Below are 23,717 nucleotides of genomic sequence, written 5' to 3'. Positions count from 1 at the left end.
GAAAATGAACTGAACAGAGAAATCCTCTGGCAATGTTCTGTTCTTGCTCTGTTTTTGCTGATTTCCCAAGGTAAACAAGGTTGGATGTGATTAGTGCTTGATCAGAGGATATTCCAGGTAGAAGCCAGGATCCCGCAGCGGTCTGACTTCCAGTGTCATCCTTACCAGGAAATTAAGAGGCTAGACTTCAGCCTTTCAAATCTGATCAAAAGGAAAGATACCAATTGCTTGTGGTTAAGAAACATTTTTGAGATGAGAGATGATAGCCCTGATGCCAGACTCAGCTGGAATTTGATTAATGAGATAGGCTTTGTCTAGATTTTCTTTGTTTCAATTGTATACAGTATTCCTCACTTTCTTTGCTGTTAGCACAAATAACCTATATTTATTAGAGCAAAAGTGAGAACAGTGATGCCTAACCCAAACCCACAGTAACTACGGCTTTTGTTCTAGCAAAGGCACATGCTACTCTATGAAAAGCCAAAAGATGTTTAGCCAGCTTGACCTGTCGCAGATTAAAATGTTGCAGAAAGCATTCTGTTCTAAGTATTGTCTGTTCTAGACTAGCCTTCCTCTGTGGGGTATTAGTTGTGTTAAAGATACATTTTTATCCACAGGTCTCCACTCCACTGAATCCCCATGCACAGAAATAGGATGCAGGAGTCTCTGACTGTGAAGTTCTTGTTTTCAAGCCTACACGATGGCTTTTCATTCCTCTGCATGCACATCCCACAGCTTTAGGAAAACAAATCCTGGATTGAGGGCTTTAGGTCCTCCTGTGCAGTGACCCAGGCTGTAAGTTTTATAAAAACGGCTTTATGAAACAAAATGTTGCAGAAGGTTGCATGTGAGCTGTAAGATTCATCCTGAGCCACTGCAAAATAGTTAAAAATTGCAATGTCTCAGGACTTGAAGCCAAATTTTGTATTTCAAACAGTTGTAGTCCTTTACCTGCAGACAGCAGTCCCTTCTGAAGAGCAAGTCCTGTAATAACCCAATTTATCTTTAAATGCTTGTGATTTGAGGTTTTTTACGGATCTCATCACCTCCATGTGTACTGACCTCAAATTTCTGTGTAGGGGAAAAATCTGAAGATAATGGAAACTAAGCACAGCTTTATGTGAAGCACTACTTTGACATTTCAGCATTTACTGTTGCAGCAGATAAAAATATTTCTCCAAGTGATGAACTCCTCCTGAAACTTTTGAACCTTAAAGAAAAGTTCTAACTCCAGGGACGTCCCCTATACCGACATGAAGGTGAACGATCCAGGCAGCGTGTGGGCGATGCCAGGGAGGAATTCGTGCCGGGAGCGGCGGCGAGGGCAGACCTGAGGGTAAGGGACGCCCGGTGCCCTCAGCGGCCCCGCGCCTCCTGCTCCGCGCACGCGCAGGCCGGGTGACAGGGCGTCGCCAAGCACGTGCGCACCTGAGGGAGCCGGCGCGAGCTCCTCCGAGGGGGAGGCTGGCCGCCTGCCCGCCGCCGTTCGCCGCCGGTTACCGGGGCCGGGAGGAAGGACGGACACGGACGCGCCTCCGCCACCAGCCTGCCCCGCTGCGGTTTGAAAGCAGCGCCCCGCCCGCCCTGTGATTGGCGAGAGAAAGGGAGGGAGCGGGTGCGCGCCAGGCCCCGGCGTGTCGCAGCGAAGCCGTCCGGCCGGCCCCCGCTGCCGCGGCGCCGCGCGTTCCGCCCTGAGCGTCTGTGTGGGCCCCGGAGAGGAGCCGAGCTGGGCGAGTTGCGTGCTGCCGGCGCCGCAGCTGCCATGGAGAGAGGAGGCGGCGGCTGCGGGAGGGGGTGACTCCGCGCCCCTTCCCCCGATGAGACTCTGGTTGGGCTGGCTGGGCTGCTACACCCTGTTCCTGTGGGTGCTGAGGAGGAGGATGTGGTCTGGCCCTGCCAGGTACCTGAGGAGCCCTTTATCCAGGTCGCTCTACGTGAATATGATGGGCAGCCACAGCCAGCCAGCCCCGGGAGCCAGGGAGAACCACCAGGTACAGCCCCAGCGGCAGCCGCCCTTCCTGCCCCTCCCCTCCCCCACGCCGCCTTCCCTCCTCGTGCCCTGCGGGGCCGGGCTGGGCGGGGGGCTCCGCGGCGCCGGGAGGCACGGCGGCCTCCCTGCCGCCCACCGCCCCCGGGGGAGCTCCGCCGGGGGCAGCGGGTGGTGGGTCCTCGTCCGCCGAGGCGCCCTGAGGTACCGGCCACCGCGGGGGCGGGTGGGGAAGGAGCGGGGGACCCCGGTGCGGGCTGAGAGGGGCACCGGGCCGGGCAGCGCCAGACAAAGAGAGAGGGAACAGCTCGGTCCTCCCGGTGAGAAAGTTGACGTGTACCTTCCGTGTGAAATACGTCTGGGCGGTGAGGTGCTGGGGCTGCAGAGCCGCCGGGGGAAGGCAGTCGGGGCTGGATGCTGGCGAAGCGTGCTGTGGGCTTGGGTGTTCGCCGCGGGAGGGTCGCCGGAGCGAGTCTGGCGGTAACGGCGGGATGGGGAGCCAGCGCGGTGTCCCAAGACTAGTAATGCATCAGCAGCTCCTGAGAGATGTAAACCTTCGGTTTGCGTTTTTCCTGGTGAGCTCTGTGAATGAAGTTGAATGAAGCTTGAATGAAGTTTTCAGGTGATGTTGAATGGTGTGGGTTTGTAATCACAGAGATGGTTTTAATTAATACTGGTGTATGTAGAGGGAAATAAAAGTGAGCAACTGGGAAGCTGTGAAGCTCACAGAGGCCTTGGAACAGTAGTAGATGGCAAACTAGAAATAAATTTGCAATGTGATAGGACTGCAGTAAAAGATTAGTGCTGTATTTGGTCGGTGTAGGCATGTGGATCAGTACTTTGTGCAGAAGTTAGGGACTATACCTTTGCAATGCAGTGGTTATGTGATTTGGAATATGTTCAGATCTGCACTACATTTTACCAAAATGCTACTGAAAATCTGACAGGAGTTCAGAAGGACTACTAAAATCTCTTTGTGCTGAAGGAAGGTACTGACTTAGAATAAGTAAAATATACAGAGCTGAGCTAATGAAGAAGATGCATAAATACTTGAGAAGCTGATCCATTACTGGACCTTTTTTAGCATTCTGGGTGGGCACTGACACCCAGAATCTTGCTGCTGAGTGAATATAATACTGGGGTTTAATGAATGTAGTCTGCTGTTTGGATCATTCAGTACATAAATACAAAGAGAAGCAGAATTTAGATTTACAGAAAGAACTTCCTTCTGGTTAACAAAGAAAATCTGAGTCTTTTGTGTTATTAACTGAACTAGAATGACAAGTCAGCCAAAGAAATGTATTATGGATATGATTGTTGCTCACAGGTAGATGGTTTGCACTGGTTAATCTCCATTTCTAATTTATTTGATCTAGATTTTTAAAGCCTAAAGTATTGATTATTTAGTAAATTTAGTAAGATTTATGATTATTGAGTTTGTGGGGTTAGTCATAAGTAAGGATTGCATGTTAAGGCCCCCAGTCTCTGCAGTTTTACAGACTTCATTAGTTTTACGGAAGTTAGCTAAAAGAACATTTTCTTAATTTCACTAGTGTTAGGCAAGAGTTATCAATAATGATAATTTTAATTATAACAAAGGCCTTAGCATATATTTTCAGATTTTTGTGCTGTAGTTTTTTTGCTGTTGTGCTATAAGAGACTGATACGCTTTCTGTCATGAAACTTGTGACCTGAAAAGGTCTCTTCATATATTGCACATGGAGGAAAACGAAAGCAGTTTCTGTTCTGAGGAAGTAGTTTCAGAATTAAACTGGTTTTCACCAGTTTTGTCTTTTGAAATTTGGATTGGTTTTATCATGTGTTGGAATTTTTTTTACTTTTTATAGTTCAGTATCATTTCTATTATTCATTAGTGTTATATAGGTAGTTGCTAATAACTACTGGCGATATTAACCATGAAGAAGAAATTAGAGGTCAGTGAACAACGCCTAATTTATAGAAGCAAGCTTCTCACAGTTGTCACCATTATTGTTCTGCCAACGGTTATGTCAATATATATCAGTATTTAGAAGTCTTAAAGACAGGAATTGTGGGACTGTTGGTTTCTATGGTCAGATCCTGGCATTACAGGTAACAGTTCAATGCAGAACCAAGGTGTATGAGCTCAAGTACAGCATATATGTGGCCACACTGCTTATGGAACATAGCCTGTTTCCCAAAGCTTTGATAGTTGGATACATATTCTGCTGTATTGAAAATGGCAACACATTGAAAAAGGCAGATCTGAGATGCTCCAAACCTGTCCAGTGTAGCTAGGCAGCAGCCTCATGAGTGAACCTGACACATATCCCAGCCTGATCCTCAGCTCCTTGGGATTGTTCGCTTCTGCCAGGCACTTGAAATTGGCTTCAGAAGATGGATGGACGAAGTACACGGGCTCTTGCTTTAGTGTTTTTTCACAACTGACTAAGGATTCCTTTTGGGAATCACTGGACTATGCTGATTCATTTAGCTAGTACTGTGCTGCAGTGAGAAAAGACCTAAACTGGTAAATCAGCAGTCTTGGGGATCCGTGTGCCAGACTTCATCAGACTTCCTCAAAATCTGTTTTTTAGAGGAAAGGGCTTATTTGTGCTACATACAAGCGTATTTGAAAATACAGTTGAGAGCCTGATTCTGCCAGAGATGTACCCATTACGCAAGTAGTTTTCAAAGTAAACCTGAGCAGGCAAATGTTTGCTCCTCGGCTGAAGGGTCTTGGTATCCCTTGCTACTTTGGTTCAGTGTTTGATGGAGCCCCTGTTTATGAACCCTCTGCTTGCTGGCACTATTACTGCAAAGCAGGCAAGACATTGGATTAAGAATCCTGTCCTGTTATTATTTGCATTAAAGTACTGACTGGAAGTCCCATTGTGCTAAACACTCTGTAAACATGTGTTGAGTGACTGTTCCTTTCCCAGCAAGGTACAACAAATGTGAAGGTATCGGGATATGAGCGTACATTTTTGCATAGTACAGCTGCAGACACAATCTTAGGTATTAACTCATTGGGGAGTTACCCCAGCTGACTGCTGTCATGCAAAATGCTACATGCATTTTTACACAATTCTGTTAAAACTCTCCATTTCTCTTTAAGATACTTGTAACTCCCTATCTTCACAATAAACACGTGCACCCAGATTAAGGAACATTATTGCAGGATCTAAGGGGGAGATAAGAGCTCATTAGCTGTAGGGAATAATTCTTGATATGAGAAAACAGACCCAATGGCACTAGAGATTCTGTGGGAAGGGCTGACAATAACTATGCATAGGTGTAGGAGAGTGAAAAAGAATAGTGACATTCTTAATTAAAATTACATTTAAAACTTTTTCTGTAACTTCTGCATATTGAGGGGAGGTGGTTTTTAGCTTGTCATAACCTAGCAAGGAGCAACTTTTTGAATTTTATTATCAGTGCTGACATTCCAGAATGGTGCAGCATTAGAGACATTTGCTGGAGGTGCAGAAGGTGGCCATGAGGGTCCTAAAATTCGGATTTTCTATACGTTTGCCTTGCTTTGCACAAGTTTTTTTGCATTTAAAATAATGTAAAGCAGGTGTTAAAAGAAGTTTAGGTATGCCTTACTAGTGGATAGTAAAATATTAGATTATTGTATAGTTTTTTACTTTTCCAGCTAGATTTGATATCAAAAATATTATTCTTTTTCTTCACAATTAATAGCTTGCATATCGGAGCTAGCTGAGTTTGTATAGGAGTGGTTGTTACCAGGTAACACATGGCAAAAGGAATCATTGGCCAATTTTAGCTTGGGTTTTAGATTTTGCCAATATGAAAGTGTAGAACTACCTTTCAGCTGATAGTGATGACTTCCTAGATGTGGGAACCTGCTCCTTTTTTTTAGTAGAGATGATGGGAGGCAGCTTCATAGACCTAATTGTTTTGAAAGACTTGTGGACCTGCTTGTTGGTACTGGTAAGCAAAGAAACATAGTCCAGCAATGCTGTAAGACAGACAAGCTGTGGTCTAAAGTATTGATTGGATTCTTTATCTCCTTTCCTGGAAAAATACTGTGAATGCACTTGCTGATTTATTTTCAGAGGATGCCTAGGGAAAATTTGAGAATGAGTTGGAAGATATAAAACAATGTTATCCTACTTCATGCTATTTTATCAGCCTAGTGCTGTTCTGTAGAGGACCTGTGTTTGCTTTCTAGGGATTTTACGTTGTAGAATTCTTCAAAGTACAGGGTAATGATTAAAACAAAAATCAAAAGCATTATTTCTTAGCAAGTAATTGGTCCTCATTTGATTACAATTCAAATATAAGTTAAATTAATCCTGAAGCTTGTTGAAAAGTCTGTAGGAAAAAATAAATTTTTACATTTACAGTAACTGATAATATCCTTCCATGTATTCAATTTGTTTAAACTACTTCTGGTTTTATATTGCTGAACTTTTTAATCATCCTTTATCTCTTTCTCTAGTGGTATGTCTGCAACACAGAACAGTTGTCTGAATCCCTTCAGCCTATTTTTGTCCAGAGTTACCTTGACCAAGGAACACAGATCTTCTTAAACAACAGCATTGAGAAATCAGGCTGGCTGTTTATTCAGCTCTATCACTCTTTTGTGTCCTCAATTTTTAGCCTCTTTATGTCTAGAACATCTATCAATGGGTAAGTGAAAAGTCAATCTTAAATAAACTAAATACAGTTTGCATTTAGACTTTTCAAGTGTTCAGCCCTACCCCTTGATCTGTCATCTTTTCTTAAATTTGTAGTTTTCTCATTGCCAGTCTAACATCTGAAATGACCTACTGTGTTCTTCATGCCCAACCCTCTTAATTGAAGAACGCCATTTCCAGTATGGAGAGACAGAGGGGGTAATTGCAATTAATAAGAGATAGTTGGAGGACTCTAACTGTATTTTATAACCTTTACTTGTATTAATTTCCACCTGAGTAAGACGTTCTCTTTGTGTTAGACAACATATCCTTCTTCCCTTCATTTCCTTTCCCCCCCACCTTGCCCTTTACCTGCTGCCATATCTATGTCAGTTAGCATTGTGATTGTCCTTGTTGAAGGTGGCCATATCCAGGCAGTTCTGTATTACATCTAAAACTCTTTCTACTGGAGAGTGGGTGCACACCCACTGCAAACCTAGGCAGCTTTCTAAATGGTGCAGAAGTTGGTCAAGTGTTGTGTCTAGTAACACTAATGTGGTACAGAATTCTGTCCTTTCGCTTATTCTGTAAAATTAAATTTCACCTAAATTTGTGTGTAAGCTGTACTTGAACAGGTATCTTCTGATGTAGCATGTTTGACTGATGAAACATCAGGAAGCCAGGAAGAGAGGTTTATAAAACAATATTCTTCTAGTCATATTGCGTCAGTCTCTTCTGTGTCTGCAGGGGAGTTTAGCTGTTTGTGGGTGCTTTAGTATTTTTTCCAAAACTTTGCTCACATCACCCCATACAGACACATATTTAACAGGTTATAGTTTTGACCTTATGAAGAATGCATTTTGTTACGTTCACCTGATATCTCCACCATCCCTACCTCTGCACCTACTACATACTTTTGCACAGTCTGATATGAGGATAGTAGCATTCTACTGAGGCTGGAAAAATAATCTTTTTCCTTATTTGCTAACCAGATGACTTTATAAGCTTCCCTGTGGTGTTCTTAGTTACTTGTAGCTTTATATAAAGGTTCCTTTGGTCTCCTCTTCTTCCTTTCTCTTCCATTTTTTTTCAAAGGCTCTTCAGTGCTTCAGAGTGCTGTTAGGAATAATAGCTATGAGCCAATTATACAGTGTGGACTGACACAAGTGTGCTGCAAGGGGGTTCTACTTAAATTGGCTGTATTCTGTTTATTTTTATACATTTAGTATCCTGCTTTAGTTTCTTTTATGTGATTTTGTATACTTTATCCTTTTTGTTTCTTTCTTTGTTTTTTAGTACAGTCACTCCTAGGCTACCTCCTTTTCACATTTTTTTATTCTTTGATTCTTTTTATCTTTGTTTACCTTTTTGCCCCTTGAACATAAAAGACTTCTGTTCATTGTCTTTAAGTTTAACCTGCTATCCAACATTAGATAAATACTATTCTTTAAACTATCTTCAGTCTATTAGTGACCAGTTCTTTTTCATCTTCTTATTCTCCTAACTCTTTCATCTGAATTCTGCTATGACAGCTGAAATCTGTCACTATGCAGTCTTCAAACAGTTATGGGCGGGTGTGTCATTGACTTGATCCATAAGGAATCTGACTGTCACCTATACCCAGTTCCTTAATGAGTTGCCTATTTTCTATTCCACAGCTCTTCATGTTGAATGCAGGATCTGCAGATAGCAGCAAAAGCCATTGTAACATACAATTAAAAAAAAAAAAATCTCTGTTGCCACTACAGCAGAATTACCCCCATCCTTTCTTTAAACCTACTCCCTTGCTTCCCTCCTAGTTCCATATCCTAGTCCTCATTCATTGTGCATACTTCTGTGTCTGCAGCCATTTTATTTCCTCTGCTATTTCATCTTTTTTTTTTTTTGTGGCAGAGATTCAAATCTGCAAATGTGACAAATAACGTTCAGCCTTTATCTTTTCCTCTCTTTTGCCCCTCCTTTTTTTTTTTTTTTTTAATGGGATCATTTTCTTGAGCTGCACCCTGTGAGCTCTTCCTTACTTAATCAAATTCCTCCTGTAGTCTTAACCACTGTAACTGCATGTGGCTCTGTGTTTGATCTCTGACAAGTGCAAGGCAAGTTACACTGGATTTAAAATTTATCTGAGCAGTGACCTTGTCTACTATTATGTGTGACTGGTTGCTGCCAAAGCACATTCTAAATTACTTCATTGTCCTTCTTGTTAAAGTTCGTACAAAATTTGTCATTTCTCATTTTTGCATTTCAGGCTGCTGGGAAGGGGCTCAATGTTTGTGTTTTCCCCAGAACAATTTCAAAGACTGCTTAAAATAAATCCAGAGTGGAAATCCCACAGACTTCTCGATTTAGGGGCTGGGGATGGAGAAGTCACTAAAGTCATGAGTCCTCATTTTGAAGAAATCTATGCCACTGAATTGTCTGAAACTATGATATGGCAGCTTCAGAAGAAGAAATACAGGTATTGTACTGAGTATTTTCTACATCCTTTATATCGGACATTACAGCAAAGTGATCTATTTGTAATATTTAATGAATGTTCAGTATTTTCAGTCAGTTCCTCAGTTGTTTGATGGTGATGGAAAGGTTAACTTGTACAAAAGCAGGAAAACAAACACATCTGATGTTCCTTCTTACCAGTTCTTTTGTTATGTGGATGTTACCTGTTACCAGTTAAGAAAAAATAGTCAACAAACATTTTGAAGTTTCTTTCATCATAGCTTGCGTAAATTGCTTTAATCAAGGAAGTCAGCAAGATGAAATTCAGATGAACAGTCTAATTGAACAGTCAGAAATTGCAAGAGGATGATACAGGTACTGCAGAGAAAGCAAACTGAATCCTGGTAATAGGGATACCTCAATAATCTGTGTCTATCTAATCCCACACTATAGATGGCTATGTAAAGATTCTTTTATTCTTGCTAGGTTTAGCTCCTGCTGTTAAGATTGAATCATGTTTAGTAACAAAAACCTCAGTGCTTTCAGAACTTTGTTCATGCACTTGACACAGCTCCTGGAGGTTCTTGCAGGCACCAGATTGGGTCTTGTTGAGTAATGGTTAGTATTTCAGACACTATATCCCTAGACCTAATCCAAAGAATGAAGGAGCTGTGGATTTTTTTTTTCACTTGTCTTTGAGTGGAAGCACAACAGCTACTTTGCAATTGGGTTTGCACACTGGTAAATCAGAGTAGATAGAATGCAGCAAGCCATTAATCATATTTCAGCTTTGTTGTTTCTTCAGAAGTATTTTAAGTTTTATTCTAAGACAACACATTTTTTTTTTAATACCCAGGCTTTTGGTTTTTGTCTCCTTTGTTCCCTGATGGTTATTATAAGGCAATATAAAGGTTTGTAGGGCTGGATATATTTTCATGCCCATTGTTGATTTAGTTTTCTTTTCCAGATGAACAGAAGGATCATTCATGTCTGTCTCTTTTCATTGCCTAGATGGCTGACCTTACCTGCACTGTCAACACATCCATAGGGAATTTTTGTGTTCAGTGGTTCTCTCTGAACTCAGCTTGTGTTTTTTTAACAGACTGTTTCTCTTTCTCTTTCCCTTTGTAGGGTGCTTGGTATAAATGAATGGCAAAACACAGGATTTCAGTACGATGTTATCAGCTGTTTGAATTTGCTGGATCGCTGTGATCAACCACTGACTGTATTAAAAGATATTAGAAGTGTACTGGAGCCAACTAGAGGCAGAGTCATTCTAGCGTTAGTTCTGCCATTTCACCCATATGTCGAAAATGGTAAGTACACAAATTAATAGCTATTTGGGCAGGTAAAGAAAATATTTGTAGATCATAGTATCCCAGATTAAATGTTTAATAAATAATTGGTGTGGGGTTTTTTTTTTTGTTTGTTTTTTTGTTTTTTACAAATAACTTGTATGGTGCATGTTCAGAAGTGTGAAATCATAGGTAAATAGGCCACATGATGTAATCTGTTTTCTTAATTCCTCAACATACATTGTTGGCACCAACAAAAAGCTCTAATATTAAAGTCACATATCCTGTTCTGCAGGTTGCCACATTTGAGCTGTGTTGGACCAACATGGGAAAACTGATCTGTGATTAGGGCCCTCTGCTGCTTTCGTATAGGTAATCCCAGTTGTCTCTAGCGACCAATTGAGCAAAACCATGAGAACTGTCCGTGATGCTGAATAGACCAGTTCAAGTCAAACTATTTCAAGTGTTCCAGATGAACTGCACCTAAAATTTCGTAGGGAGATAACGTTTAGTTTCCAACTTGAGCTCTCAGAGTAAAATATAGACCCTTACTAATACAAAGTAACAACCACTATTTATATTGTATTAGTAACTGAAATAAAATAGTAAAATTCAGTGCCAAAACTCCAGTATTTCCCCTAGTTCCCTTTTAAAGAAATACATGAGAGAATTTCAAATTAATCTGTCCTTATCACTAAACTTCAAAAGATACTAGAAACTCCTAGTGCCTATGATTGTGGATTCAGGTTGAGGCACCCTAAAGGTGGTTTGACTGCCAGAAGACTGGTGTTCATCAGTCATCGTTTGGACACGCTCTCCTTGAGTATTAAGACTTGTCTGTGGAAAGGCATGTATGCCCAGGAAATACAGAACTAACAACCTTAATATTCTGGCAATCACAAACGCATCAAACTGAATCTGTTTTCCTCTTTTTATATGCCAGTGATATTTTGGCAGGAGGAGAGAGGGGAAAAAAGCTTTAAGTATAAAAAATAATGCCCTCAGATGAAGAATTGCTTAAAATACAGTATTTGAGTATATAATTTTGTAACTATTCTGAAAAGTAGTGTGTCTTAAATGAGATGGGGGAGCTGATTTATGCAAGAACTTACTGTTCCCATAATGTGGAACTATATGGCTTCCTCTTCTAAAAATTTTTTAAAATATTGAGTAACAGCAGTGTCTTTCTAGTCTTTCATTGGCATATTAGAAATGGAGGAAATTATTTGGATGGCTTTGTTTGTGTACCTTCAAAACTAGTGCCACTATGTTTTGTAATCACTATTGCACCCAGCATCTACTTTTCTATATGTTGTTGGGTAACCATGTGACAGACCACATGGAACTTCCTGGCTCAGCAGGAGGTAAATAATTAAGGAAGAAACTACTCTTAAGTCCGCTTATATCCTTCATCATTAATCTCCTACAGTATACTGGGAGAAGAATAGAGTGTTAAATTTATAAATCCCAGGGGACTGGAAACCTGTTGTGTGATTGCTGAACTTGAGCGTTCCTACTTGTAGTTGAAAGTTGAAGTCTCTTGTAAGATGTCTTGTAAACCAAAGACATATTTTTCTTTGTGGTGGAGACTTGCAGAACATTAGTTGCTTTGCTTAAGGCAGTTTTTCTTAATATATTCTGAAACTTAAAAACATACTCTGTCTATTTACTGCTATCATGGATCTGGGCCTATTCAAACTTCTTTAGACAATACAAGTTAGTACACACAAAAGTTACTGTCATTCCACTGAAGCTTTCCTACTTAAAATCTATTTAACTGTAGTCTAAAGAAATAAACAATTAACTGTAGTCTAAAGAAAAAGGCTGTTGTCATGGTGTACTAATGATTTTAGAATTTCAGTATTTTCATTCAACTGTTCTACAAGATGATGCATTTTAAAAAGTGTTAGATATGTACTTATGCTTTATATTTAACAAAAAAAAATCCTTGGAACATTCAAAGAGGGGAACATTTAATGGCTGAAGTAACTTCTTGTAGCAGCTAATTAAGAACAGTTTGGACCCACCTAGAGAAACTTTTGAATTTTAGGGGGGAGGAACGAATGGAGAAGAGATGAGGCAGGTGAGGTGTTTGATCAGTGTATAGATCAGGTTCTAGAAATGGAGGAATTATTTTAATTGAAATGAGATATTTGGGTTATTACATGTAATGGGAGGGTAATTGTAGAAACTAGCTTTATGAATAACACAAAACTTGCTTTAAGAGAACAAAGCAATGTGGAGGAGGAGGTAAAATATATTTCTGTGCTTACTGTTTCTGGAATTACAGTGACACCTAGAGTCCAAAGTAGCTTAATCATAAACTGTTTCTTGGGCTTTTATTTTCAACATACATAACAACAAGTAATGCAGTTATTGCAGATGTCTAAATTTGGCAAGTAAGCTGAATGAATCATAGGGTATTAGACTAGTCACATGAAAACATGTATAACTTTATATTTTTAATAGGTATCCCATAGGGTCATGTAAAAATCCTTTGTATTTCCCAATATAGACATCATATTTATACAAAGGCATTATTAGATAATACATGCTAGACTGGTTTAGGTTTCTCTAAAATAAAAATGTCAGAGACACCACACTTCAGAAGTAGTAAACACTAGCAACCTGGGATTGTGAAATCTTCTTGTTGAACACATTATTGTCGTTGTGATTGATTGACAGGAATAAGAAGACAAAGGTGTGTTTTGCATCTTCCTGAAATGCTTTGTACTAAATTGAGCTGGAAACACAGTACTGTGCTAGACAGACCCTTGCTTTGTCTCGGTTGTAGGTTCTCATCTCACTGAAGTGAGGAAAGCCGTTTCATTTGTTAAACAAAGCCTTGCTTTATTTAAATGATGATAAAAGATACAGCTATTCTTTAGTAGGGAGTTTGTCTCATACTAACAGATCTCTTATAAAAGTGCTGATTTTGTAGATTGGGTAGGTAGTAAGTGCTAAAAAAGTTACTTTTTAAAAAAAACTATACTGCCTTGACTGGGTGGTATGCTTCTGTGTTGATGCTTGTATCCATGTTGAACAGGTATGTAGAGGCAAAACTTGGTATTACAGGTAATCCTGATTTTGGATGGTAGTACTAGAAAGTGGGAGTTGTCTGTCTAGCAAGAGGATTTTAATACTGCAGGAGCAACCTTCACACTATCACCACTGCTTTCCTTTCCTAAATAGGCTAGGAAGAATCTCCCAGACCAAATGAGCTTTACCATGATAGTACATGCATTTATATTGTCTTTTTTTTCTGCTTGCCTGTCTACGGAATGCACAGGTTTTGCTCTGTTTAAGCTGTTGTTAAGACTGAGTAACTGTTCATCTGTACATCTGTTACATCAGTAATTATCACATTAACATGACTAAACTCAGAATTTCACCAGTGAAACAAGTTTATTTTCTGTTGCTGTCAATTATCATACATCTCTCACAAATGCTCAATTAATGTAAAAGGAATACACGTAAATTTATGTCAAAAGAAAAAAAGACATAGAATTAAATCTAAACTAAAAACGGAAACTTTTATGAAGCTTTAGCGGTTATCTTATGAAAGATAAAGTATTTTCCTACCATTCTTATTCTTGCAGAATGGAAAATGGATATATAACATGGATGTAATGTACAATGAATTTGGTGATCTATTTAGAAAATACCCTTGAAGAACACAGTCCTGCAGGTTTTTCTCCCCTCTTTTTAAAGCAAAGGAAGTCTGTGAAGAAGTTTAACTTCTTAATCTGCCCCTTTGCTTGCATGAGAAATATTGAACAAATCTGAACTGCTGCACATGGTCATCTGTTCTGATAAACAGTGTCATCTTCCAAATCATCCTAGGGGAAAAATGTGCAAGTATTTCATTACTGATACGAACTTTTTTTTTTTTTAAATAAAAGCAGAATTTCCTTTTGGCAGCAAACTCCATGCCTTTACTGTTTCAGTAAACTCCTCTTTTCCCACTTATCTATTTGCTGTTGTCTATATAGCATCTACAGTATTCAAAACCTGTTTCTTTTCCTCTTGGCTTTTCCCAATCTCCAGGGAGCACAGAGGCAGTAAAACATACCCCTAATTTCCACTGTGTTCATTGGTGATGCTCAAATCAAGGACCAGGTCATGTCAGCAGGGACTTGAAGTCTTTAAAGGAGTAATTAGAAGAAAAAAATTGGGGCTGTATGGAAATAAATGAAGTAAAAATGTATAGAGTAGAAGTGTTTGACTTTGTTCTATGTTTCTTTTGGCTTCTCCTTGCATCTCTGAAGTGGTGTGGTCCATGCTCAGAATAGGAAAGCATTTATATTCTTTCTCAAGAGAAGCAAAATTTTGGAGCAGGATTTTGAAGCCATTTTCTTTACTTGCAAATACACGTGACTTCTAAAGTTGTCATATAAGACTTATTGGCATAAATTTGGAATGATTAAATAAGTTGTGTGGCTTTACCCAGTGATGTTGAGTACTTAGTTTAGGCTCTGTAAGTTGAAGGAGGGGAAAATATCTGTAAGAATTATGTAGAGCTTTTATAACAATTTTGTCACGTTTCTGTCCGCTAGTTACATTGGGCTAAGGGAGCAAAAGGAACTACAATAGAAATATTTTTTAAAAGTGAATGCTTAATAGCTCTATGTGTTTTACCAAACAGTCCACAGACACTTGTTGAGATCTCTTTTTGGCAAAATACAAATTTATGGAAGCTTCGTTTTTAGATGTACATGCATATGTTCTATAAGATATATACTATCTCATACATATATATATATAAAATGGTATGTGTATGGTCATTTAGAATGCTTTATAGTAACTTTGTTGTGCAGAGTACGTCTTTTAGACCTTTATCAACTTTAAACAACCTTATCAACTTCAAAAAAGAAAAGTCTGTTTCCAGAGGAAATAGAAATTGTATACTCTTAAAAACTGCCAGTTCTTTTTCCCCATAAATTTCAGTATTGGAAGATAGATACTTACAGGCTGCTGGCAATGTTCAGCATACCTCTGCTTTTGAAGTTCTTGGGCAATTGCTTGAAAAACTTTTCGTCCACTACTGATTTTCTGCAAATTATTTAAAATCTTTTAGGTCAGTGCTACGTTTGAAGCTTGGGGAACCATCTTTTTCTACCTTTTATAACTGATTTTTTTTTTTTCTTCCCCTTTATATGTCTTTAGTGTTACTTAGTAACATTCTCAAAGAACATACAGTTTGGCAGGCAGAATTATTTTAAATTACATTAATATGACATCTCTTAACATATATACCTTCTTTAGTGGATATTTAAATGCATGTTTTCTGATTTTATTCAAGGACACATGGTGATCGAGGTTCTTAATATCCCTAATGTTACTTGAGTGCACCATTTAAAAAACCAAAAAATTAATAGCAAGATCTGTTATTTTCAGAAGTTCAAACAAAATTTACTTAAAACAGAAAGGAAGCTGTGTATTAGAGTTCCCTTTACATAGATTGACTTTATCCTGTATCCAATTAGTTAAAAATAAATTAATTTAAATTTAAAATCATTAATTACATTTTAACTAACTGTTTTGTACAATTCTGAAGTGAATCCTTAACAGCTCTGAATGTCTATTTAACTGAATAATTGATTCCAAATATACTTTAAAAAGACAGAAAAAAACCCAAAACCTCTGAATCACAGGCAAAGCAAATAAAGTGATAACATACACCATTCTCTGTCCTTTGCTCTTCATTCCCACTTTTCTTTAGCAGCTTTGGTTTTAACTGGAGAAATGGATAATAAAATAAAAAACAATTAAAACATAAGATAAGAAGCCAACTGTTTCAATCAAACAGTTTGTAGATAAAAGTCTTTCATTAGATCAGATTATATCATTGGAAAAATCAGAGATGTTTTCAAGTGTGTAAGACTTTTTTCAGCTTCTGGTAGTAGATGTTGCAAGTGTTTTTACTTTGAGTACAGTGGGACCTGCCTGAGGCACTACATAATTCTCAAAAATAACCAGTGGCATCACAGATACCAGATTTTCCCCTGCAGAAGGTTTGATTAATTTTATCAACTACTTCACCTAGTTTAAAGAAAAACAAAAATCAAAAAGACTGTCCTGTCTTGATGTTTAGACACTGATCACTAGAGCAAAGCACCATTTTACCATATCGTACCACTTAGGACCTTGAAGTCCTCACTCTCATGTTAAAATCTCTTTACTATGTAAAGATTCTAGTTGCAGATTTGGATGTTTGTTTTTAACTAAACACAAATTTTGTTCTAGACTTAAAAAAAAATCCAGTAGTTATGTAATTTTTAACCCATTCTAATGTGTTAGTTTATAAGCAGTGACGTTTATAAACACAAAACTTCTTTCAAGTCTCTGATATTTTTAAATTTTACCAAAGTCTGTCTTCTGTATGTGTATGAATAGTGTTTCATTACACAAGTAAAGTTAGTCTGCAGTAACTTTACTGCAGCTCCCAAATACTTTGACATTAAATTTTAAATTATTTTACTTTTACTGGAAACTGATCCAATGAGTTGGTGATTTACAATGGTGATTTCTAGTTTTGCTTTTTGAGTGTGCCTTGATAGATAATCTCCAACTTGCTGATTAATACTCTAGGATAATTTTAACTTCTGAATACCTTTTCTTCTAGACACTTTACTGAAAAAGGAAAATGTGGTTGCTATTGAGAGTACAGGTATGTGCCACACAAGAGTTGCAGATGTGTGCAGCATATGAACTTCAACCAACCACCTCTTTAAAACTTAATCATAAAAGTTACGTAATCTAGGAATGTCTTTTTATTCTCCTTATGGAGATGTTAAAACTGCTTAGATTTACAAAATGAACAAAATAAGAAAAATCACTTTGAACCTACCTTATAGACTACAAAGAACGTGAATACAGTAGTGCTGTATAGAAACAGTAAGGATGAGGCAATGATCATGAAGATGAGTTTTCCATTGCTGTGCTGCTTCTCTCCTCCTTTATTAAAAGTGAGTGTTAGAATAAAGGACAATTCTTCTGATTCACATAATTTTCCTTAAGATTCTGCATTTCAGCCCTCTTCCTCTGAGGAATTTAAAAAAACCCTTACACCCATCAATATTTTCTGGTTCGTTTTCAGTCCAGATTCCTTGGTGAGATCACTTTCTTTTGCTTCCCTGAATGTTTGCAAGGGCAATGGAGACTTGTTATTTTTGATTACGAACCCTTCCTTTAGGGGTAGACAGAGAATATAATCCGGTTTTCTGGTTTTGTAAAGGAATATCTGAATAAAGAAGTCAGGCTTTTGTTCAGAAATGCAATTAGACAGAGGAAGGAAGGAATATAGGGAAAGTAATAATCCAGCTAGGTTGCTAGGGGTTTTTTTGGCCTATTTTAGCCATGTAAAACTTAAATGTAGTTAATGAATTCTCATCGTTTTCTTAACTAGAAGGCAGATGTTACAGAGGTTCAAAACTGAAACTTTTTTTTCTCAAGCTGGCACAGTGAATCCCCAGTTCTGATGATTGAACTGTACTCTGTTGCCTGTATTTCCACTGTCAGTTTCTCTACTTCTCATTTTTCTGTTGATACTTCCTTTCTGATAGCTACTGAAGTCTTTATGTAAGAGGATGTAGAATATAGGTAGATAACACGAGTATAAAACTTCTTTCTTTTGTAGAATTCTAGAGTCATTTGCATCATATGACAGAACAGTCTAATTAGCAAATGAGGTTAAGATACTTATTTGTAGAATCCCTCCATGGTTTTACTATTAATATTTTAGTATAGTCATACTACTCGTAACTGTTTCATTTGTATTTCCATCCTAAATGCCATTCTTGAAAGTGTAAACAAAGAGAATATTTAGGAAAGGTAACTTATTTCTTTTAAGATGCTTCGTTAAGAAGGAATGATCAACTGACCTGTTTTTGTTAGTACAGTTCCATCTCCTGCTTGTTTAGAATGGGGTGAATTTGAATCTGAAAATGCTATTCCACAGATATAAACAGCATTGTCATCTACAGTCAGATCATTGATCTGAAGTGAAATGTTATTTTCTGGTAATGAATGTACTTTGTACTTCTGCTGATCTGTGCATTCAGGAGTACACAAATCCTCATGTTCATTAGTTAAAAGGCGAAACCATAGAATTTGGGGTGGGGACGGGGAGCATCCAGAGGCAGAGAAAGCACATGTTAGGAACACAGTTTGCATGGAGTAGTCAGCTTCCTGGAATCTGGGTTGTGTTACAGTGACTTGGCAGATATCTGCAGCACCTGTTGAGAATAAACAATTAGTAACATTTGGGACAGTTAAAAAGCAAGGCACAATCTAAGAAGAAAATAAACTACTTCTGATTCATTTGAGAAAAGGTGGGAGTAAAGGAGGAAAACCAACAGTGTTTCAAACTTTAAATATTTAAGGTTGTTTCCTGCAGGCATTTCTTTTAGGTAAATCCTACAGCTTGCCCATCTGTTCATTTAACAGTTTTACCTATGTGGTAATGTGCTTAGCTTTATGTTTTTCTGAAAAAGTATAGAGAAGATTCATATATATAAAATAATGTGAATGTCTCCTTTGGTCCTGGAGAAGACCAAAAGAATGCTTTTGTAGTTCCCTGCCTCAGATTAAATCTTAGTGTTTTGGGAGTTTGGGGTGGGTAATGGGTGGGGAGCGGATGGATGTTGTGTGTCATGACTCTAGATGCTCAGTGGAATAGTTCTGCAAGGGTTTCTCTCTCCACCACTGTTCCTGATCTGAATCAAGTGAAACAGCCTGATGGCAGGCAGTGGAAATGTTGTAAAGGGAGGCATTTATAATTTAGTAATTTCATAACATTGATTAGAATTCATAGTAGTTCCTAGACATTCTTCCACTTCATCACATATATTGACTCTGGGTTTCTAAGGATAATAATATTACTTGTGAGTTCTGACATTTAAAAATATGCACAGAGAAAACAAGAAGATTATTCAGAGAAGAGAATTCTCATTAAGGAACTGAAATGTAAGGTTTAATATGACTGGTCTGGGACATTTTTTTTAAGTCCTTGTTGAAATCCATAATTTAAATACTGGTTTGGTATGTTTAATTTTATTCAAATAAATTGCTTAGTTATTTAAATAATGGAATTGAGATTATTGCAGTGAAAATGAAGGTAATAGCTCAACAGCATCCCTTTCTACTTCTCAGAATACAACAAATTAGAAGAAAAATAAACTGACATTTCTTAGTCTACTGCTGATACACAATTTATAAGCCTGTCCACAGTGGACAATCAGCATTGTCCCTTTTCTCACTGAGTGCTTATGGACCAAATCCGAGCAGATTCAGTGTCTGTGACTTCTACAGGAGTAATATGAAGCTCTGCTTCTGTGTCAGATCAACATCAGAGCCATTCCATAGCAGCTACAGCAGTCTGGAGATTGTAGTAATATAAATTGTTGGTGTACTTGCACCGTGTGTGGTGAAAGGCAGTAGCTTGTGCTTCTGCAGCTGAACCCCTTCTCTTTTCCACCTTATTCCAGGACTCCAGGTGGCCTTGCAGAGCAAAACCCTGTGGCTTCAGTTTATGCAGATACTGTCTGCTGAACTTCCCAAACCCTCCTCCTCAACAAGCACAGCTGCACTGAAACCATGCAGCTGCTGCTTCTGGAGCATTCTCTGTAGGGAAGTGCAGTAGGATTTGACCTAGGAATCATAGATTACAGGAGCATTTCAGACTTTTGGAAGACAGCATTTGCTGACAGTTGTTTAATTTGGAAATTGTATGAAGGTATCAGAAATTAGCTTGATTCTCAGCAAAACTTTTTACTGCTCTTACTTTGTAGCAATGTTGCAAGTCATAACCAAAACATTTTCAATCTTGTGTAACTGCTATTACATGGGAAAATATAAGAAGCTTAGAAAAAAGTCTTACCAGCACCATACAGAATCCAGTCAAATGCCAGCATAAGCACGTTTTTTAATTTGTTGAAAGATGCCATTTCTTGTATCGCTCTGGAAACAATTCTGCTTGAAGGAAGAGGAACTTAGGAAATCTTTGGAGTTGCAGAACACTCTGAATCACAAGATTTGGAACTTCCTGTTTAGAAGGGTGTTTACTATTGCATTTAGCAAACTGGTTAAAGGTACAGACCAAACCAGAAAACGTTTGGTATTTGTGGATGACATTACTTGGAAAATGAGTGAACGCTTTTAAATTTTGAATTTCTGAGTTGTACCTATAATTCTTCAGATTTTTTCATTGGATATAACCTATGGCAACATGTTTTCTAGCATGCTTCAGGTGTTCAGCTTCTTAATTTTATACAACCCCAAGCAGTCTTTACCTTATCAGCTAGTAGGTGGCCACTGCGGGAACAAAGATTCTGTGGCCATCTGTTATAATGTGGTAGTCTGCTGATGGAAGCTTCACAGCAAATCATAATTTCCAATTTGCTGGCTCTATTTACTGTAATTACCTGAAGCCATCTTCGGCCAGACAGCAAGCATAAAGAAAGAATCTGCTGAACATCAGTCTCACTAGTGGAAATTACTTTTCAGCCAGTCTTGGAACTGCTAGTTAAAAATGTAACAAAAGATAACCTTAAGAAGGAGCTGCTTCTGAACAGTAGACAAAAACTTGAACTGATCTTGCAACAGCTCTACAAATGGCTTGTCAACCTTCTACTTTGAGCGGATGGAATATACTCTGTGTAGTATGCTTTCTGTAAGAAAATATAACACACAATAAAGTTTTCTTTATAATTTAAACAAAACTGTTTTGTTTTCTCAGTAGGTGGCAAGTGGGAAAAGCCCTCAGAAGTTTTGGAAATCAAAGGGCACACTTGGGAAGAACAGGTGAATAGCCTGCCAGAAGTTTTCAGTAAAGCTGGTTTTGCCATAGAGGCTTTCACCAGACTGCCATACCTATGTGAAGGTGATATGTATAATGACTACTATGTACTAGATGATGCTGTCTTCGTCCTCAAGCCAGTGTAAGCGTGTATGAAGTAAATCTCCAGAACCTAACTCAAGAAGCAGCCTCTGAAAGAGGGGTTTGATTTATGGTTACTTAAAGGGAGGGAATTCGTGGATTGCCATGCTAAATAAATACCATGTAAGAAATTTAAAGGCCAAAATACTAATGTATTTCTTTGTAGTGCGATTAGGAAAAAAAAGGTTGTTTTTTAAACAGACTCTTCAGTTGAGAATTTCTTTTTTACCAGCTCTTAAACCAACAACACATTCTGCAATCCAGCAGTAATGGGGGATATTTTTTTATACTTACCTGCAACAAGGATCAGATCCAAACAAAAGCAATAGTCCTCATAATGGTGAAGCTGATACAATGTGAACTGTTGTTAAAAAAATCAAGTGAAATCCGGCAATAAAGTTATCCATTCAGTTCAAGCCGTGTTGAATATAAACTGTTGAAATGGATATTTTTCCATTATAAGTTACTTTCTCTCTTACTGTCATTCTTCACATGTTTTTAATCATGCTAATAAACTTTTTTTGAGATGACTTTTTGCATTAACTTTTGTGTTCATTTTTGTAACCATAGCCATGCTTGTCTGCAGCAACTTCTCTTTGTGTTGAGAATCAAGCTCTTAGTAGCAGCACAACCTTGTGTTTGTTTAAACAGCATTTAAGTATTGTCTAAAGGGATAACAGTCCACCAAAAATATATCATTTTTGGTTGGTTTTCCTTCATGTTCCTCTCAAAGCCTCATAAATCCTCATTGCTTTTGCATATGCCATTTTCCAACTAAAGGGGTTATGGTAGAACTTGCCAAAACTGCTCTTCAGACTGATGGGTTTAATAAACTTTCTAAGCAAGTTGTTCCCAGAAGTTTTCAGCTTTAAAAAACTTGCAGGCAGTTTCTTGTAAATTTTGAAAAAAACTGCCTCTGAGAGTCAGGCTATAGGGTCCTGATTTTGAATGTTTTGCTAGCTTGGGACATTTTTTTTTTCTTCAGGAACACTCAAATGCTATTTATTTTAACATGTCTTGGTTTAAAAACTCTGTTTAAAATGGATAATTTCTGGCAGTTGGGATATAACCGTCCTTTAAAACAACAAGCGGCATCATAAGCAGTACAGAACTGGCAGGTGTGTGTCTTGCATTGCTTGGGATGTAAGTGTTGTGAGAGAGCAGAGAAACCTCAGCTTGTCTATCAGCTGGTAAGTAAAGTAAGAGCTGACTTACCTTTTGCTTTTGAAGTCTAAAAAAGTTGTGTGGTGTTGGGGTTTTTTTGTTGTTTTTTTTTGTCGTTTGATTTTTTTTTTTTTTAAATGATTGGTGATGTTATGCCAGGTAGGATGCTTCAGCATGTCTTTATAGGTTTACCTTTTACTTCCTTTGCCTGATGGTTAGTGATTTCTCTTGCTAATTTAATCACCTTTTATTCTCAACTGAGAAATCTTTATGAAATAGTAAGTATTCTGTAGTATGGGGTGAAGGGCTTTACTGGTGGGTTTTTTCAACAGTAGTTCAGGCTTGGTATTATTCTCATTTCAGCATGTGCTGTTGAATTTTGTCAGAGTACAGTCAGATTTGTCTGTTGGAAAAATGAGCTACATATGCTTTGGAGTGAATCTGGTTTTGGTTTGTTACCTTCAGTTGTACTCATCTAGTGGGAAAATATGTTTTTTAATGTGTGATTAATTTAGCTTCATGTAGCAAATATGTATTAAGACAAACTTCTTAAAAGGTACTTAAGTGTTTTAATCCCACAGGTTAAAAATCACACAAGAGACTATGCATTTCATGTCTCATCTTTTGGTCCTCTCAGTTAGGACTTTGGTTTGTAATAGCTTTGAGAGGTTTTGGGACAGAAGGTGCAATGTAAATAATAGTGGGCTTTTTCCTTGTGATTTCCTATTTTGTTATCTCTATTTAAACAAGTATTCTTACACTTGAGATGGGGAGTTAAAACACTTTTAAATGTGAACAATGACAGGGAATAGCTATGAACCAAGTAAGCTTAAATTCTATGGGACCATGTTCCTCAGGGTCAAAAACCTGCTTAGGCCTGTTGAACATACAGAGTAGCCCCAAGGGACTCTGCCTACACCTGTACTTCTAAAATCAGAGTTCCTTGCAAAGACAGGGGTACAGCATGGCTCACTGTGTCAGGGAAGGAATTTGGTTCTCTTTCTGGGACTCGAGAGTGCATTTGTGTGCAGTTGATGTCTGCTCACACAACCCGTGCCAAAGAAACTTGAGTCCAGTAGTTGCCTAAACCGCCTGAAACACTTAAGATGTCATCCAAGGGGACAAGGGTTTATTGCAAATTCACCAAATTCATTACTCCCAGGCTTGGGGAACCAGCCTCATCCCCCTGCTGTCCCTGTCTTGCTGTGGGTGATGGTGTGCAAGTTGCTCTTCGGTGTTCTCACTAACATGCACTGTTTGCCCTGGAGAGT

The 23,717-nt window shown here is 38.4% G+C and overlaps 3 protein-coding genes across 6 annotated transcripts in view; 2 read left to right on the top strand and 1 right to left on the bottom strand.

Annotated features, from left to right (window-relative positions):
* Nucleotides 1-1,447: 1,447 nt before the first annotated feature.
* METTL9 (methyltransferase like 9) lies at nt 1,448-21,812 on the top strand. Of its 4 annotated transcripts, none has more exons than XM_042798798.1 (5): nt 1,448-1,991; nt 6,435-6,625; nt 8,861-9,070; nt 10,180-10,364; nt 10,639-12,026. In XM_042798798.1, exons 1-5 carry the CDS (start codon nt 1,818-1,820, stop codon nt 10,650-10,652), a joined length of 774 nt encoding a protein of 257 aa, XP_042654732.1. In that variant the 5' UTR covers nt 1,448-1,817; the 3' UTR covers nt 10,653-12,026. The 4 variants fall into 4 exon arrangements, with proteins under 4 accessions (XP_042654732.1, XP_042654731.1, XP_042654733.1 ...); XM_042798797.1 differs by lacking the exon at nt 10,639-12,026 and adding an exon at nt 21,082-21,812 and having other exon boundaries at nt 1,462-1,991; XM_042798799.1 differs by lacking the exon at nt 10,639-12,026 and adding an exon at nt 21,082-21,812 and having other exon boundaries at nt 1,471-1,900.
* Nucleotides 13,730-21,075, bottom strand: IGSF6 (immunoglobulin superfamily member 6). Its single transcript, XM_032983800.2, has 6 exons — nt 20,224-21,075; nt 18,227-18,580; nt 17,194-17,300; nt 16,024-16,080; nt 15,312-15,395; nt 13,730-14,182 (listed from the first exon to the last, which is right to left on the bottom strand). Exons 1-6 carry the CDS (start codon nt 20,288-20,290, stop codon nt 14,144-14,146), a joined length of 708 nt encoding a protein of 235 aa, XP_032839691.1. The 5' UTR covers nt 20,291-21,075; the 3' UTR covers nt 13,730-14,143.
* A 510-nt stretch (nt 21,813-22,322) lies between the features above and the next one.
* Nucleotides 22,323-23,717, top strand: part of OTOA (otoancorin) — a 42,945-nt gene continuing 41,550 nt past the window's right edge. The window contains exon 1 of the mRNA XM_009972112.3: nt 22,323-22,472. The gene's annotated coding sequence lies outside the window, so the exon portion shown is untranslated. The remainder of the gene's footprint in view (nt 22,473-23,717) is intronic.

The sequence above is a fragment of the Tyto alba genome, unplaced genomic scaffold (genome assembly GCF_018691265.1).
Source record: "Tyto alba isolate M040663 unplaced genomic scaffold, T.alba_DEE_v4.0 Super-Scaffold_28, whole genome shotgun sequence".
Classification (NCBI taxonomy): Eukaryota; Metazoa; Chordata; class Aves; order Strigiformes; family Tytonidae; genus Tyto; species Tyto alba.
The sequence above is the reverse complement of the archived record's forward strand: the minus strand, read 5'-3'. Positions and strand labels throughout refer to the sequence as shown.